This window comes from Gracilinanus agilis, chromosome 2 (genome assembly GCF_016433145.1).
Source record: "Gracilinanus agilis isolate LMUSP501 chromosome 2, AgileGrace, whole genome shotgun sequence".
NCBI classification, from domain to species: Eukaryota; Metazoa; Chordata; class Mammalia; order Didelphimorphia; family Didelphidae; genus Gracilinanus; species Gracilinanus agilis.
The window spans coordinates 42,766,248-42,780,729 of record NC_058131.1 but is presented as its reverse complement, the minus strand read 5'-3'; the positions used below and the strand labels follow the sequence as shown (position 1 = coordinate 42,780,729).

Here is a 14,482-nt window from a genome sequence, read left to right as displayed (position 1 = left end):
CACCCCCTTACTGTACCTGAACTGAGAGCTCCCAAAGCTGTTGTTGCCACCACCACTGCCAGGCCTTACCTTGGCGTTACAGACCTACCAGCCTCCTGATTTGTCTTAGGCTATAGTAGTATCTCACTCTGATCTTTTGTCAACTTTGCCACTCCAAAATTTAATTTAGGGTATTTTAAAATTGTATAGAGGGGAGCATTGGAAGAGTTCATCTGAGTACCTACCTCTAATCAACCATCTTAGATCCAAAAAGTATGATTATTCCATTTTTCAGTGTTGTATTTCCAGCTTCTGTGTGGTACACAGTTCTGTTTTCTGAGGTAGTATGTCTCTTATTCATTGTTTCTGTAGATTTTTGTCAGGGTTGAGAGATTCTGTTTAGAGTACCCATATTGGTTATTGTTATCTTTATTTCCTCCCAATTGTTTTTGCTTCTAGTTTGATTTCCTCCTGAAATTTTTTACTTTCTTCAAATTCTTTATTTAGCCTTATGGTTTTCTTTCCAGTGTTCATTTGTGCCTAATTTCTTTTAATGTTCTGTTTACCCATCTTAATATGACTGTTTCTTTTTCTGTATGTATTGCTTTGGTAATTTCGCTGGTTTAATTGCTCTATAGTATTTTTTTAATTGCACTACCACTTCACTTTTCTCATTTTCTTTTTGGCTGATTTCAATTTTCTAGTGTTCTTTTTTTTAAATCCTCTTTGATATTTCCCTTTGTTGTCTTTTGAAAGGCACGTAAAGCCTCTTTGATCTTTCAGCTCATCGTCTTAACTAGAAAGCTCAAGAATAGATCAGTGAACATTTAGTAAACTGATATTGATAGAGGCTGGGACTAAATATAAAGGAAAATAAGACATAGTTCTTACCCTAAAAGCTTACAATCTAGGAGATGGTTAATTCAGATTCTCCTCAACCTAAGTTCTTATTGCTATCACCTTCACTGTGTGATTTTTGCACTCTGTATTCTAGCTGGATCTTCCAGAATTGAGTGAGATTGGTCCATAGGATGTCTTCAAGACAAGAGCTGATAAGTCAGTGTATCATCAATGTGAGTTATGAATTTAAAGCAACAGTGATGTTAACAAAAATATTGTATTAAGACTTACTTGCTTCCATGTTGACATTTTAGAGATTTTCACTGCCAGATCAACTCATCCATGCAAATTAGAAAATCCTCAGAATTGGGGTTTGTATACTTCCATTTATTCTCTTCGGCTAGGGAGCTCCCAGGCAGCTCCCTAGACAAAATTAATGTCTGTTTTCCTTATTATCACTATCCCTAATATGGTTTCTACTGCCACAATCTTAGCATACTACAGGTGTTCATAATTGTTATTTTCTTAATTTGATTAGGTAGATTTTTCTACCTTTAGCTACTTTATTTTATTTTTTTATATATATTTTTATAATTTTTTTAAGGTCACCTAAACTTCTCCCTATGTTTTTTCTCCTTTCTTTCCCAGAGAGCCATTCCATTTAACAAATAATTTTTTCATGTTAAAGGAAAAGATGAGCAAAACTGATCGTTATATCAAAAGAGTTTGAAAACAAGGGGCAGCTAAGTGGCGCTCAGTGGATAGACCTGGAGCCAAGAGGTCCTCAGTTCAAGTCTGGCCTCAGATACTTCAGAGCTATATATAACCCTGGGCAAATCACTTAACCGTCATTGAGTCTATGACAGAAGATAAATTTTTTTAAAAAGAGTGTTTGGAAAGGCGTAGTGTTTCACACCAGTGGATCCCATTTCTCTGAAAAGAAGTTGAGGGAGGTATCTCCTCATATCTCTTCTCTGCATCCTTGCTTGTTCTTGGGCATTTTAAAATATTCCTTCTCTGTTATCTTTCGGGGGGGGGGGTTCTATTTACATTGTTGTAACCATTGCAGATGTTGGTTCCTTGGCCTTACTTCAGTTGCCCTCCTTTCCTATAGATTTTCCTGAATTTTTCTGTTTCATCACATTCATCATTTCTTACAGTGCAGGCATGATCTATCACAGTCAGGTATCACAATTTGTTTGCTATTCTTGAATGAATGGGCCGTGTCCTTTCTAGGTCTCTGCTACCCCAAAAGTGCTGCTGTAAATATTCTGGTGTCTGTGAGGACTTTGCTTCACAGACCTCCTTGGGGTGGATGTCAAGTAGTAGAATCTACAGATCAAAGACACAAACATTTAGCCACTTTATAATTTCAAAATGCTTTCCAGAACAGTTGGTCTAATTCATTGCTCCACTGACACTATTAGTGTGCCCTTTACTGTTCCCATCTTTGTTATCTTTGCCAGTTTGCTGGGCATGAGGTGAAATCTCAGGGTTGTTTATATGTTTGTACTTATCATTTGCCTTTTTATTGGGGAATGGTTTTTAAACATACATTTCTATTAGTTGTCCACATATCGTGGATACCAAACCCTTCTCTTGAGAAATGTGATATGAAGGTTTCTTTTTCTACTCAACTGTTCCCTAAGAGACATTCATGTTTTATGCAGAAGCTTTTCAATTTTGTGTAACCACAGTTACCTGTTTTTGTAATTGCCTCTATCCTTCATTTGGTTTAGAATACATCTCCTGCCCTTATCTAGGAGAGGCATATGACCTACTTCTCTTCTAATTTTTTATGATATGATCCTTAATACTTCACTTATCCACTTAGAATATATTGTAGCATATGGTAGAAAGTGTTGGTCTAACCAAGCCTAAGTTCTGCCAGACTGTTTTCCAGTTTTTTTCAGCATGTTCTTTTCTAAGTAATTTCTGTTTGGAGTCTTTACCAGACATACTCCAGGACCTTTCTAAAGTCTACATTGTTGTTTGTTTCTCTGGCTTCTCTCATGTCTTTCTTCTTTTGGTGAAACCTGAATTCTCTTTCTCAACATTAGTGTTCAAAGAATTGAAAGGGCGATTCTTGTGGTGGCTGTTTTGTTTTGAGAAGTACATCTGAACTGCATCTAGGGGTTGGTCTAATTCCAAGCTTTCCATACTGGGAATGTAGTAGATGCTTAGTAAAGCTAATTTGTTATTGATATTATTAAAAGAATAAGAAAAAGAGCTACTAGGTAGCACAGTGAATAGAGTGCCAAGCCTAGAACCAGAAAGACCTGGGTTCAAATCTGGCCTCAGACACTTCCTAAGTATTTGACTCTGGGCAAGTCACTTAACTCTAATTGCCTAGCCCTTACCACTCTTCTGTCTTAGAATTGATACTGAGGCAGAAGGTACGGGTTTTTTTTTTAAAAGAATAGAGTAACTAAGTTTAAAAAGAATGGTTTTCTTATTACATGCATTGATTATTCCAACTAATTCTAGTATTAGGAAGCTTTTTTCCCCAAGGTTTGCCTGGTTTTTCCCCAGAGTTTTCCATATCGAGGGTGATGTGGAAAGAGGCCTACTTTAAAGGCAGGAGAGGAGTGTTTCTCATGGATGGGTTTTCCCATCTTCTTTTCTTTGGCAGGCTTTGGTGTGAAGATGATCAGTATGGCAGACATGAAAAGCAGTCAGTACATCCCAATGCACAGCCGAGAGATCCGGGGGCTGGCATTCAGCAGCAGGCAGAATAGCTGGCTCTTGTCAGCCGCACTAGATAATACAGTCAAGCTAACGAGGTAAGGGTTTCTGGGAAGGAAGATGAGCTTCACCCTACCAGATAGCAGAAAATGGGGTGGGAGTAAGGCCTTGTCTATTTTCCTTGAACCTTGGCTACTTTCTTCTGAGTTCAACATATACTGTTAAAGTCTTAGAATTCCTCATTCTGTTCATCTTGCCCTTTGATCCCCGTGCAACAGCTAAGAAGGGAAATCTATACTAATAGAAAAACCTAATTAATTTGTTCTGAAATCAAAAGATGCCTCCCATGGCTGAGAGAGGGTCTCCCAGGAGAAAATGGGGAATCTCGTTTGTCAGAGTGGGCTTAATGAGGATCATTGATGATTGACAATCTTCTTTGCCATCTATCCAGTGTTCTTCATGCAGAGAGTTCATTTTAAGGTTTTGTCTTCATTCATCCCTTTTCCCTCTTCCCCAAAGCCTGGAGACTAATACAGTGGTCCAGACATACCACACTGGGCGTGCAGTCTGGAGCTGCTGCTGGTGCCTTGATGATGAAAATTATATCTACGCTGGGCTGGTCAATGGCTCCATTCTGGTGTATGACTTGAGAGACACGAGCTCCCACGTCCAGGAGTTAGCCCCCCAGAAATCCAGGTAGGAGCACTGTAGTTTCCTTCTCCTTGTGGTTTGCTTTCATGTTATTACTTTTATTTTTATCACTGTTCAATAAAATATCAATATTAATAATAATAACAACTAGCATTTATATAGCGCTTACTGTGTGCCGGACATCGTGCTCAGCACTGTACCATTGTTATCACACTCCATCCTTACCACAACCTTAGGATGAAGAAACTGAGACACAGAGAAGTTAAGAGACTTACCCAGAAGTGCACAGCTGCTTATGTGCCTGAGGCTAGATTTGAACCCAGATCTTCCTGCCTCCAGGCCCATCACTCCATCCACTGTGCTATCTTGCTGCCACAATAGCAAGCTCTCCCGAAGAAACGCTCGGAAAAACATCGAGCTTACAGCCTAGATTGACCCCAGAAGGTGCTTCCTGCTTCACACCAGGAATGCTCAGGAGGGGAGCTCAGAGCACTCATCAAATGCTAAAAGGGGGGGTAGGGCCAGCAAAAGGCCTGGGGATGGGGGAGGAGGGGCTGGAGGGGATCCCTGCTCCTTCGGGGGGACAGTGCTCTGACTCAAAGCCCAGAAGAGTCTTTGGCTCCTGGCCTGGCCTAGATTGGGGCAGTGGCATGTGAGTGCAGAGGATTGTGGGATAGAGGAGAAGGGGGCCAGGATGGTCAGCCTGGACGTTCAGGTGGCTCTGTCTAAGGCTGTGATGGGGAACCCATGGCACATGTGCCAGTGAGGGCACGCCCGCACTCTGTACCCACCAGAGTTCGTTACTAGGAAGGCAGAGGGACTCGCAAGAGCTTTTCCCTTCCCCTCTCCACCACACCTGAGAACATTTCTCACATGACTGCGCCTCCTCCCTCCCTCCCCTGTCCGGGGTAAGGCGGCACAGCACGTGGTCTCTCAAAGGCTCACCCTCACTGGTGCAAGGTGTGAGCTTTCTGTGCCTCCACAGAAACAGGACCGTCCGGCCAAGGAGGTGATGACTTCTGGTTTGTACGCGTTGGGTTTTCCGTGCCCGTGGAACATGCACTCTGCAATGTCTGACTAAGCATCTGTGGGTCAGGGCTGGAGCTTAAGAGACCCAGAGGAGGGTCTGTGACTCTGAAATGGCTTCTGCCTAGACACGGCCTTAGAACCAGCATGTGGAGCCTGTAGACAGCCAAGGGCCCCGAGGTACACCCACAGTTTGTGGATGATGAGTCAGCGCAAGAAGCAGCAGCCATGTGGGAGGGAAGAGAACAGAAACAAGGAGGGGAGAACCCTTGGCCATGTCTTCTCTGCCTCTAGCGTTTTCTCACATGGGCCTGGGGAGAAGGGGATGCTTTTTAGAGGCCTAACAATAGGAATCCTTGTCCAGCTTTTCCAAATGTGTCTTCTCCTTAAAAATGACCGCTATTCACATAGTCTCAGGATAGCTTAGCAGGGGGGAACGAATTCATTATTGTGGTGGAGCTTTCTTTGGAATCTGTAAAATAATAACTCTTATCTTAGCAGTTTCACAGCAAAACTAGTCTGATCAGAATTTGTCTCAATCAAGAGATATCTATTTAAAGATCTCTTAGGCTCCTTCTGTGAAATAGGGTGAACAGAAAATGGGAGCTTTTTTATTTTGGAGTCATATTTGCCCAAATTTATTTTATAATCGACCATACATAGGCTTATAATAATAGCTCTTTGACCCTAGCTCCCATTTTCTAGAACTCGTTGCTTGGAATCACCTTTAGCCTCAAAGGCTTTGGAGAGGCCAAAGAAGGATTGTGGTTCAAGAGAAGGCCATTGGACTGGGTAACTAGAGAAAGCAGCTTCAGTGGAATAAGGAAGCCAGATCTCAGAGGGTTAAGAAGGGAAAGGAATTAGCATTTAACAGCCTTTATTATAGGCCAGCTGCCTTTTACAAATATTTTCTCATTCGATCTTCAACAACAACCATCCCATGAGATAGATAGATTACTCTTATTATCTCTGTTTTATAGTTGAAGAAACTGAGGCAAAGGAGTTAAATAACTTGACCATGGTCACACAGACAGGAAGTATCAGTGGACAAATTTGAACTCAGGCCTTCCTAACTCTAGGGCCAGCCCTCTATGCACTATGGCACCACCTAAGAAGAGAGTAAAGGGGGAAAGTGGACACTGATTATTATAGATAGCAACATCTAGGAACTATACTGAGAAAGAGAAGAAATTTGGGGGTATATCTAGCAAGATTGATGGGATACTAAGAGGATCATTTAAAGATGGACAGGAGAGAAGAAAGCTTAGCAGGGAGGTGGATCAGAGGGCAATAGTGCATATATCCTGTCATCTGGTCTGGAAGATGTGTCATTTTAGAATGGGACTGTAGCCAAAGACTATCCATAGCACACTGCCATCATGTTTGATAATTATTCATCCATTAGTGGTTGGGAAAATGTTACATGCTCCATGGAAGTGCTTCTCACAGTGGGATCTGCCCTCAGAGGGTCTGCGCGAAATAGCCAGTTCCCTAATTAGGACTGTAAATATAGGTCATCCTAGGGCTCTCCAGCAAGTGGCTCTATCAATTTGGTATGACATAAGGATTATAGAATTTAGCATTAGGGAAATCGTTATCTTGTAAAATGTTCTCATTTTACAGATGAACAAACTGAGACCCGCAGAGGTTGGATAACATGTCCTCTCAAACCACATCTCTTTGTTCACTGACACATTGCACTGCCTACTCTGACTTTGGGTTTGGGAGGAGGTAATATTGGCTCAGCACTTCAAACAGTCATCCAAATCCTTTTATTTTCCATGACTTTGATCGTATTGACTGTTATTTGGCATAAATGGATTGGGTTATCCAAGCAAGATGATAGAGCGAGGGGTTGTTCAAAGGGAGCCAGCCAGACTTTTCACATGCTTCTCAAAAACAGACAGTTAGAAAATCAGCAAAGAAAAACAGCTTAAAATGGAGACCAAAGCCAACCAAGATAGACTAAGAGCAAAAATGAAAGGGCTCATAAAACAACAAAAACCCTGGACCTAAGCAGCCAAAAAAGGGAAAGTACCAAAAGTAATACAGATCAAAAAGAGACCCAAAAGGCTGCCCCAGGAGTCTGATGCAGTCAGGGATGCTTACCCAGGAAACCAGGAGCTTACATTAAAGATGTTTGGGTACTTATCTTTCATTATAATTGGTTTCCTTTGTCATCCTCTGTATTTTGTTTGGTGCATTTAAAAACTTGCTTCTGAGGTGTTCTGTGGGACAAAAAGAGACTTAGAAACTACCTTTTCTATAATGGAATTTGAAGAAATGAAGCAAATTAACAAGATCAAACAGAAGAACTTGAATAGAGTAAATCTATGAGCAGAAATAAAATTTGAATTAAAATTGCTTTTTCCCCCTCCTCCCCCCAAGAAACAATGAAAAGGGGGCAACTGGGTAGCTCAGTGTATTGAGAGTCAGGCCTAGAGATGGGAGGTCCTAAGTTCAAATCTGGCCTCACACTCTTCCCAGCTGTGTGACCCTGGGCAAGTCACTTGACCCCCATTGCCCAGCCCTTATCACTCTTCTGCCTTGGAACCAATACATAATATCTAAGATGGAAGGTAAGGGTTTAAAAAAAAAAGAAAGAAAGAAACAATGGGAAGAAATAGTAAAGAAAATGACAGATTATGGAGAATATCTCACAGAAACCACAGAAGTAACCCAAAATATACTCACTGTAGGAGAAAAAAGGAATTTCTGCCAATACTGATGTTCTAGAGCAGTTATTCCCAAGGGGGGGCAGTGATGGCCACAGGTGCATTTGGGGGCGGTGATAGTATGTGACAAGGGGGGGGCTAAGTAACATTTTTTTCTGGAAAGGGGGCGGTAAGCCAAAAAAGTTTGGGAACCACTGTTCAAGGAAATCTAAGCTCAGTTGTCCAAAGAATTAAACTAATCTGCAGATTTGAGTGACAGCCATGATAGTGGATAAAGAACTTAGATTGGGAACCCAGGAAGACCTAGGTTCAAGTCCAGCCCCACAATGGGAGGCTCTGAAGCTTCAGGCAAGTCATTTAGCCTTTTCCTTCTTGCGGCAGCTTAGTCCTGTCATTTTGAGAGAAGGTCTTGGACCTATTTTGATGAATGATTTCATCTGGGCATTCTCTGTACTAATAAATTCATAGGTGTAGACCTTCCCCTTATCTTAGAATCAAGTGGCAGCTTTGGAGGCAACAGTCTTGGATTACCAATTATTGCAAAAATGTAGACAGACAAAATAAACTGATGGAAGATATTCCATGAAATCATTTAGGAACATTTCCCAGCATTAGCAAAAACAAGCAACCACATATTCTACAAAGCATTCAAATTTTAAAATACCTAAACACCTTGATGCCCAAATAGTTAAACTTTTAACATAATAAGGGGGAAAACTGTCCTTTTTTTCCCAGAAATTACTTACCCATACGACATTAATTATGATTACAACAGACTTCTAGAGGAAAACAAGAAATGATTGGTGAAAATTGGAATTAAAACCTCTACAATATTAATTATCAATACTAATTACATGTTTGACATTTCAATATTAAGAATCAATAGGACATGAATTCAGAATTTACAAAATTCAGTATTCAGTTGTACAAGAGATGGACAGTTGGGAAATATTTTGACTCTTAGTCTTTAGAAAACAGTCAAGTTCCTGAAATCAAGTCCTTCTTTCTGCTAACAATATGTGAGATCACTCTGATAATTGCCTAAATCATTAAATAGTTCTGAAATGTGTTTCAGAAAAACAAAGGGACACCAAAAGGTTGGAAGGGGATAGAGGCAAAGTGTACCATCCAAGCAAGGCATCCATCTTTAATCAAAGGAAGACCAAGTTCAGATAGATAAGATAGGTCCAGGGAGAGTACCGTCACACTTGGGGATTAGGGGGGTCCTTCTTGTAGATGATGTCCTTTAGCTGCACCTGGAAGTGATTCTATAGTGAGTTCAGGTATAGATAGGAGATGGAGGAAGCATCAAATTTGACCATTTTGGTGGCCTGTAGAGGAGGTAAGTAAGGAAATGTGCAGGGACCCTGCCTAGAATAATTGTGTAAAGCCACACTGGGAAGGAACACTTTTGTCTTAGAGTCAAGGGGAGCCATTGGAGTTTTTGAGCAGGGAGCATCAGGCCTTTGCTCTAGGAAAATCACTTTGGCAGTCCTATGGAGAATGGATAGCAGGGAGGAGAGACCACAGACAGGCAAGGAGACCCATCAGGAAGATATTGCTATAGTCCAGGTGACAGATGAGTAGACCTAGACTAGGGGGATGACTATAATCAGGGAGAAGGGGACAGAAGGAGTTACCTTATGGGGGTTACCTGAGGTGGTGAAAGGGACAGAGCAAACAGTTCTGGTTTGTTCATTTCTTTCTACTTTGTTATCTGCTAAAGATTTTTTATGTAAGATTTTATTGCCTATTTAGGTGTTCCTTTTTTTTATCAGTCCCGTAAGTTAATAGGTTTATTATGAAAAATGAAAAGAGAAATGTCTTTGGGTTTGGTCCTTAATCTGAGATCCACAGATGTGGAAGGAGGGGTCCTCAGACAAATGTCAGAGCATCTGGGCACTTGAAAGGGAAAAAATACATCTTTTTATTGACCTCAAACTGAAAACGTATCCTCATTTCCTTCAATGATTTAAAAATATTGTTATGAGAAAGGCTCCCTCCCACAAAAAAAGGTTAAGCCCCATTTTAGGGAGTCTTTTTTTGTCATGTATTTTCTTCTGTGGCATAGATGCCTTCTCTATTCTTGTGGCCCTTCCAGACAATGACTTTTGAGGGCAGGAGGTCAGAGCAGTGACCATTGTTTGTCCTTCTTTTCAGGTGTCCTCTGGTTTCACTCTCCTACTTACCCCAGATGGCTTCAGCAGCATTTCCTGCTGGCGGGATATTGGCTGGAAGCTTAGAAGGTGCCTGCTTTTGGAGGCAGAGTAGCAGTAACTGCTTTGACCCTCACTGCCTTCCACTGGAGCCTGGAGGCTGCACTGACCTTCAGGCAGAGACCCATAGTGGACACTGCCTTGTCACCTACCGGCCCAGTAAGTGGTGGCTGTCAGCAGGAGTTGTGATCAGGGCTAGGCTTACAGTTCTGTTGATTGTCTACTCTTAAGAAAATGATGGGGGGAAATGCTAATAGAGCAGATGACACTTAAAAGGATGTCATGGGTATATCAAGGAAGCTTCAAGACTTCCTTTGTTCTTCTGCTGTATTATGTAAAACAAGGGAGCAAAAACCCGTTGCATAAATCCTTTTCCCCCATTCATAAGTGTGAATTTGGCCAGATTCTATCAGTAATAAAAGTATTCTTTAGAAATAGATTGGGTACTTTAAAAGAAAGGCAACTTCTTTTTAAGCCAGTCCTTCCTCTGAGCAGTTATTTCATGAAATGGGGTGACAGGGCAGGGCCCCAGAGAGCTGCTTATGTCTTGATTAAACAATACCCTTCTGACCTAAAAGATAGCTCTGTAAATATGCCAGCTTATTATTACATATAACAACTTGTTAGTAAGACAGTCTTTTTAAATCCCTAAGCCACTGCTAATTGTGAGTAGGTATAATATATTACAAATGGAAAAAAATTCAGAACCATGGCAACTTCTTGCCTTGTTAAGTTGTCCCTTGTGCTAGGGCTTACTGCATCTAAGAGATTTCTAGCCATTGCAGACTATTTAGCAAAGACGCCTTCCCTAGAGCATTTGGAAGATTTGCTGTGAGAAGGAACAGAAGAGAGCATGTAAATTTTGTTTTTCCTTCAGTAAAACCTGACTCTTCTGAAATAACTTCCCTTCCTTGTAGTAGAGCCATCAAGTTACAGATGAAAGGTAACCCTTGCATCTGGAGTCTTTCAGAGGGACGAATGCCCATAAAGAATTAGGGCTATTTATAGAAAAGGTGCTGCTTCCCTTTTGGCAAAGTCCTGCCGAGGACTGGAGACCAGTGATGTTTCATCCCAGTCTGGGTCTTACCAGTTCATTTTGGGCTGTGCTGTTAGGTCTTCATTTGTTCCCAGGTGGTGTCACTTGGGTCTGCTACACCTTCCCCTCTCACTCCAGAGTGTGCGAGGACTATGTTCTCTGAGGCTCCTCTAAGTTGCAACGTGCTATCTCTTCTTCCCCTAGATAAAAACCATGCATCCGTGCACAGTGTGTTGCTGGAACTGACCTGCAGTTTGAACGAAGCTACTGAGCCAGTCTATTCATGTCGACCCATTCAGACATTCCTTGCTGGAACCACTTGCAAACTCCTGACCAAAAATGCCATATTCCAGAGCCCAGAGGAGAATGGTAGCATCCTGGTGTGTGCTAGTGATGAATCTTCAAATTCTGCCATGGTGAGTGGTTAAAAATGAGAGCACCGACTTCAGGTATGAGCTCTAGGCCAGGAACCACCATTTCTGAATTTGAGGTTCAAAACTCAACTAAAATGGCAACTGTATCTTAGAAGTCAGCAAATATACAGCCTTCTATTTCTTGTCATTCCTTGGTGAATGAAGGTTCATTCTTAATCCTGAAGCTCTTCCTTTTAACTGTAGAAAAGCATTGTGAGGGTGGGGGATCAGGAGGCTTTGGCCTCGTGGGTCTTCAGGTACGTGTTTGAGTTGTATAGATGTTTCAGGGTAGACAGCAGCCAAGGCAATGCTTGATGGAGCCCTGGAGTTCCTGGAAGAGCTGTTAGATTCATCTGAGATCCCTTCTCCACTTCATACTTAAGTACTCCAGGGAATCGTGGTTTTAGCACTGGGTCCTCCTACCAAGGCAGAACTCAACCCCACTGTGCCTTACTAGATGGTTTCAGGAGTAGCTTTGACCAGATGTTCATCCCCTAGTGACTGCCCTCTCCAGGCCCGCGAATTTCCAGTGCCTTTTACCTCCAGAATTTATTCCTTCACCAAAGAGTGTGACAGCCTGACGAGTCAGTTACCTCCACACTACAATGAGTGGAGTATCCAAGTACAATTTTAGAGAAAATTTCAGTTTATCGTCAAAGAAATAATGTTGGAAATTTGTCTTCTGCAAATCTGCTTCCTTTTCACCCACTGAGGTGCTCTGGGAACATGTTTTCTGTGTTTCTCCTCTCCCCGTATAGTCTACCCCACCCACAATAAAAGGAGGAAGGGACTGGTTTTATAACTGTGTAAAACCAGGTAATATTCATTTGTAAACACAAACCACAAACTTATCTGTTGTGTTTTATCTACACATTAGGTTTTATTTGCTTTTTAATGTGTCTTGCCATGGTGACTTGCCATTCTCCAAATGCAGGGCACACCTCACCAAAGATCACCTTAGACATGCTCAGTCTAAAAAGAGTTTGTGTCTGGGCCACAGGGCAAGATGAGAATTTTTAGTCCTTGGTCTTTCCATTCATCTTTCAGTTTCCCCTCAAAACGTGAGGATTGGGAGTCGAGTTTCCCTTTTCAGGAATTGTATCTTAACCAGTTTTTCTGACTGACCTACTCTAACTTCTTCATGACACTACGGGAAAAAAGATTTGTTATAGCAAAATCCCTGGGGCCTCCAGAGCCACTCTGGTAAATGGCAGAGGGACGGTGTCCTGGCCACCCCTAAGATGGTTGCAGCATGTTGCAGAAGAAGCCCTCTGCTTTCTTGTGGTGTTATTGCCTGTCCCCTCTGGGGGTGAGGCCCATGCCCAGACTTTCATTTCCTGAGATGCTCAGCCATGCTTCTCACATTCTGGACTTCCTCCCTTTGATGGTTGTCTTCTCCCAGAGAATAGAGGCTGCCTTTTTAGCCTACATTTGTGTGCCCTGTGCTTACCTGGTTCGTAGCTAATCCTTACTCAGTGACCCACCTACCTGTCTGTCTCTCCTCTCCACACCCTGATCCCACTAGGCAGGTGACCCTTAGACTCCCTTCAGGAGGCCAGCCCTCCCATTTAGAGACGAGATGGTGGGAAAGCATCCCTTGAAGGAAAGACAGGCCAGTGTCTTCCCTGGTCAGGGGTCCGTCTCTCCCTGTGCCCAGGCTTGGTGACTGGCCACCTCACTTGTGCCTCTTCTTCTTGCAGATCTGGGATGCGGGAAGTGGCAGTCTCCTCCAGAAGCTCCAGGCTGACCAGCCTGTGGTGGCTATCAGCCCCTTCGAATTCAACCAGAACAGCTACCTGGCTACCTTGACAGAGAAGGCTGTCAAGATTCATAAATGGGAATGATGAGGTCAGATGTCCAGTGCACTGTGGACTTCTCTGGCAGTTCCATGGTTGGTCACAGGTTTTTTTTGACTGGAGTATTTGGACTTTAAAAGCTGAGCCTCAGCCAGTGAAGGAAGTGGCCAGGAGGCCTTTCGTGTACTTTTCCTCTGTGAGGCATCATTTGTTTTCACTCTTTGGTCTCCTCTTAATTGGCTGGATCCGGAGGGCCGCAGAGTACGAGATTCTCATCCTCCCTGGGGTTCATATGAACTGCATTACAGAAGTCCTGTTTTCTGGTTCCATTCTAACGGGCACAGAGGATTGTTTCTCTCAGACACAAGAGAATTCTAGGGAAAAGAAGGAAATTGGGATTATTATTGACTAACTTGATGAAGGGGGTCCTGTGAGAAATAGGGACATCTGCTCTGTGGCTTCCCTCCTCTAGCTGGCTCTGTGTAGAGTCCCTTGAGAAAGCTGTCTAGGCCTGAGTGACATGTCAGTTGAGGGGAAGAGGGAAAATTTTAATTCCCCAGATTTCTTGGGATCTCAGGATAAATTTGTCTTAGCACCTGAAAGCTTAATCTTCCTTCCTCTCCCTTGAAAAACATGTTGGAAAAATAGTAGAAATTATGTCAAGGCTAATTCTTTTCTTTCCATGAATAAGAGCCTAGAAAAAGATAGCAAACTGTCTAGGATTGCCAAGGAAGGGAAATTTTAACTAATATAAAAACAGGAGAATGTGCCACAGGTGGGCAGAAGGTCTTTTCAAGCTAGTGGTTATTAGAAAAATCCCAATACTATATTGCTGTTATTTATCTATACACCTGGGAATGGAGCACTGCTGCCACTTGGAATATACTGTGGAGCGTAGAAATTCGAGAATGCCCTTCTTCATCCCAAACTAAAGTTAGATACACTCCCCAAGCCCACCCCCATACACAAGCTTGTTTCCCCCAAGTTGTCGCCAGTAGAATGACAGCCCCTAGGGAAGACTGGTTATGGATGGCAAACTCTTGATAGATGGTCACCGTGCCACAAAGGCTCGTTCCATTTCCAGCGTGGGCCACCTTTTTTTCCTGCAGTCATTCAGTTTTGGTTTGTCCCTTTAATGGATGATTCCTGTAGCCTGAACTGATAA

General features: G+C 42.4%; 1 protein-coding gene across 1 annotated transcript in view; it reads left to right on the top strand.

Annotated features, from left to right (window-relative positions):
- RFWD3 (ring finger and WD repeat domain 3) overlaps positions 1–13,365 on the top strand; it is a 45,524-nt gene extending 32,159 nt beyond the window's left edge. The window contains exons 9-13 of the mRNA XM_044660475.1: positions 3,452–3,602; positions 4,024–4,200; positions 10,017–10,231; positions 11,313–11,524; positions 13,222–13,365. Of these exons, the coding sequence (XP_044516410.1) occupies positions 3,452–3,602; positions 4,024–4,200; positions 10,017–10,231; positions 11,313–11,524; positions 13,222–13,365 (899 nt within the window). The remainder of the gene's footprint in view (positions 1–3,451; positions 3,603–4,023; positions 4,201–10,016; positions 10,232–11,312; positions 11,525–13,221) is intronic.
- Positions 13,366–14,482: the final 1,117 nt, after the last annotated feature.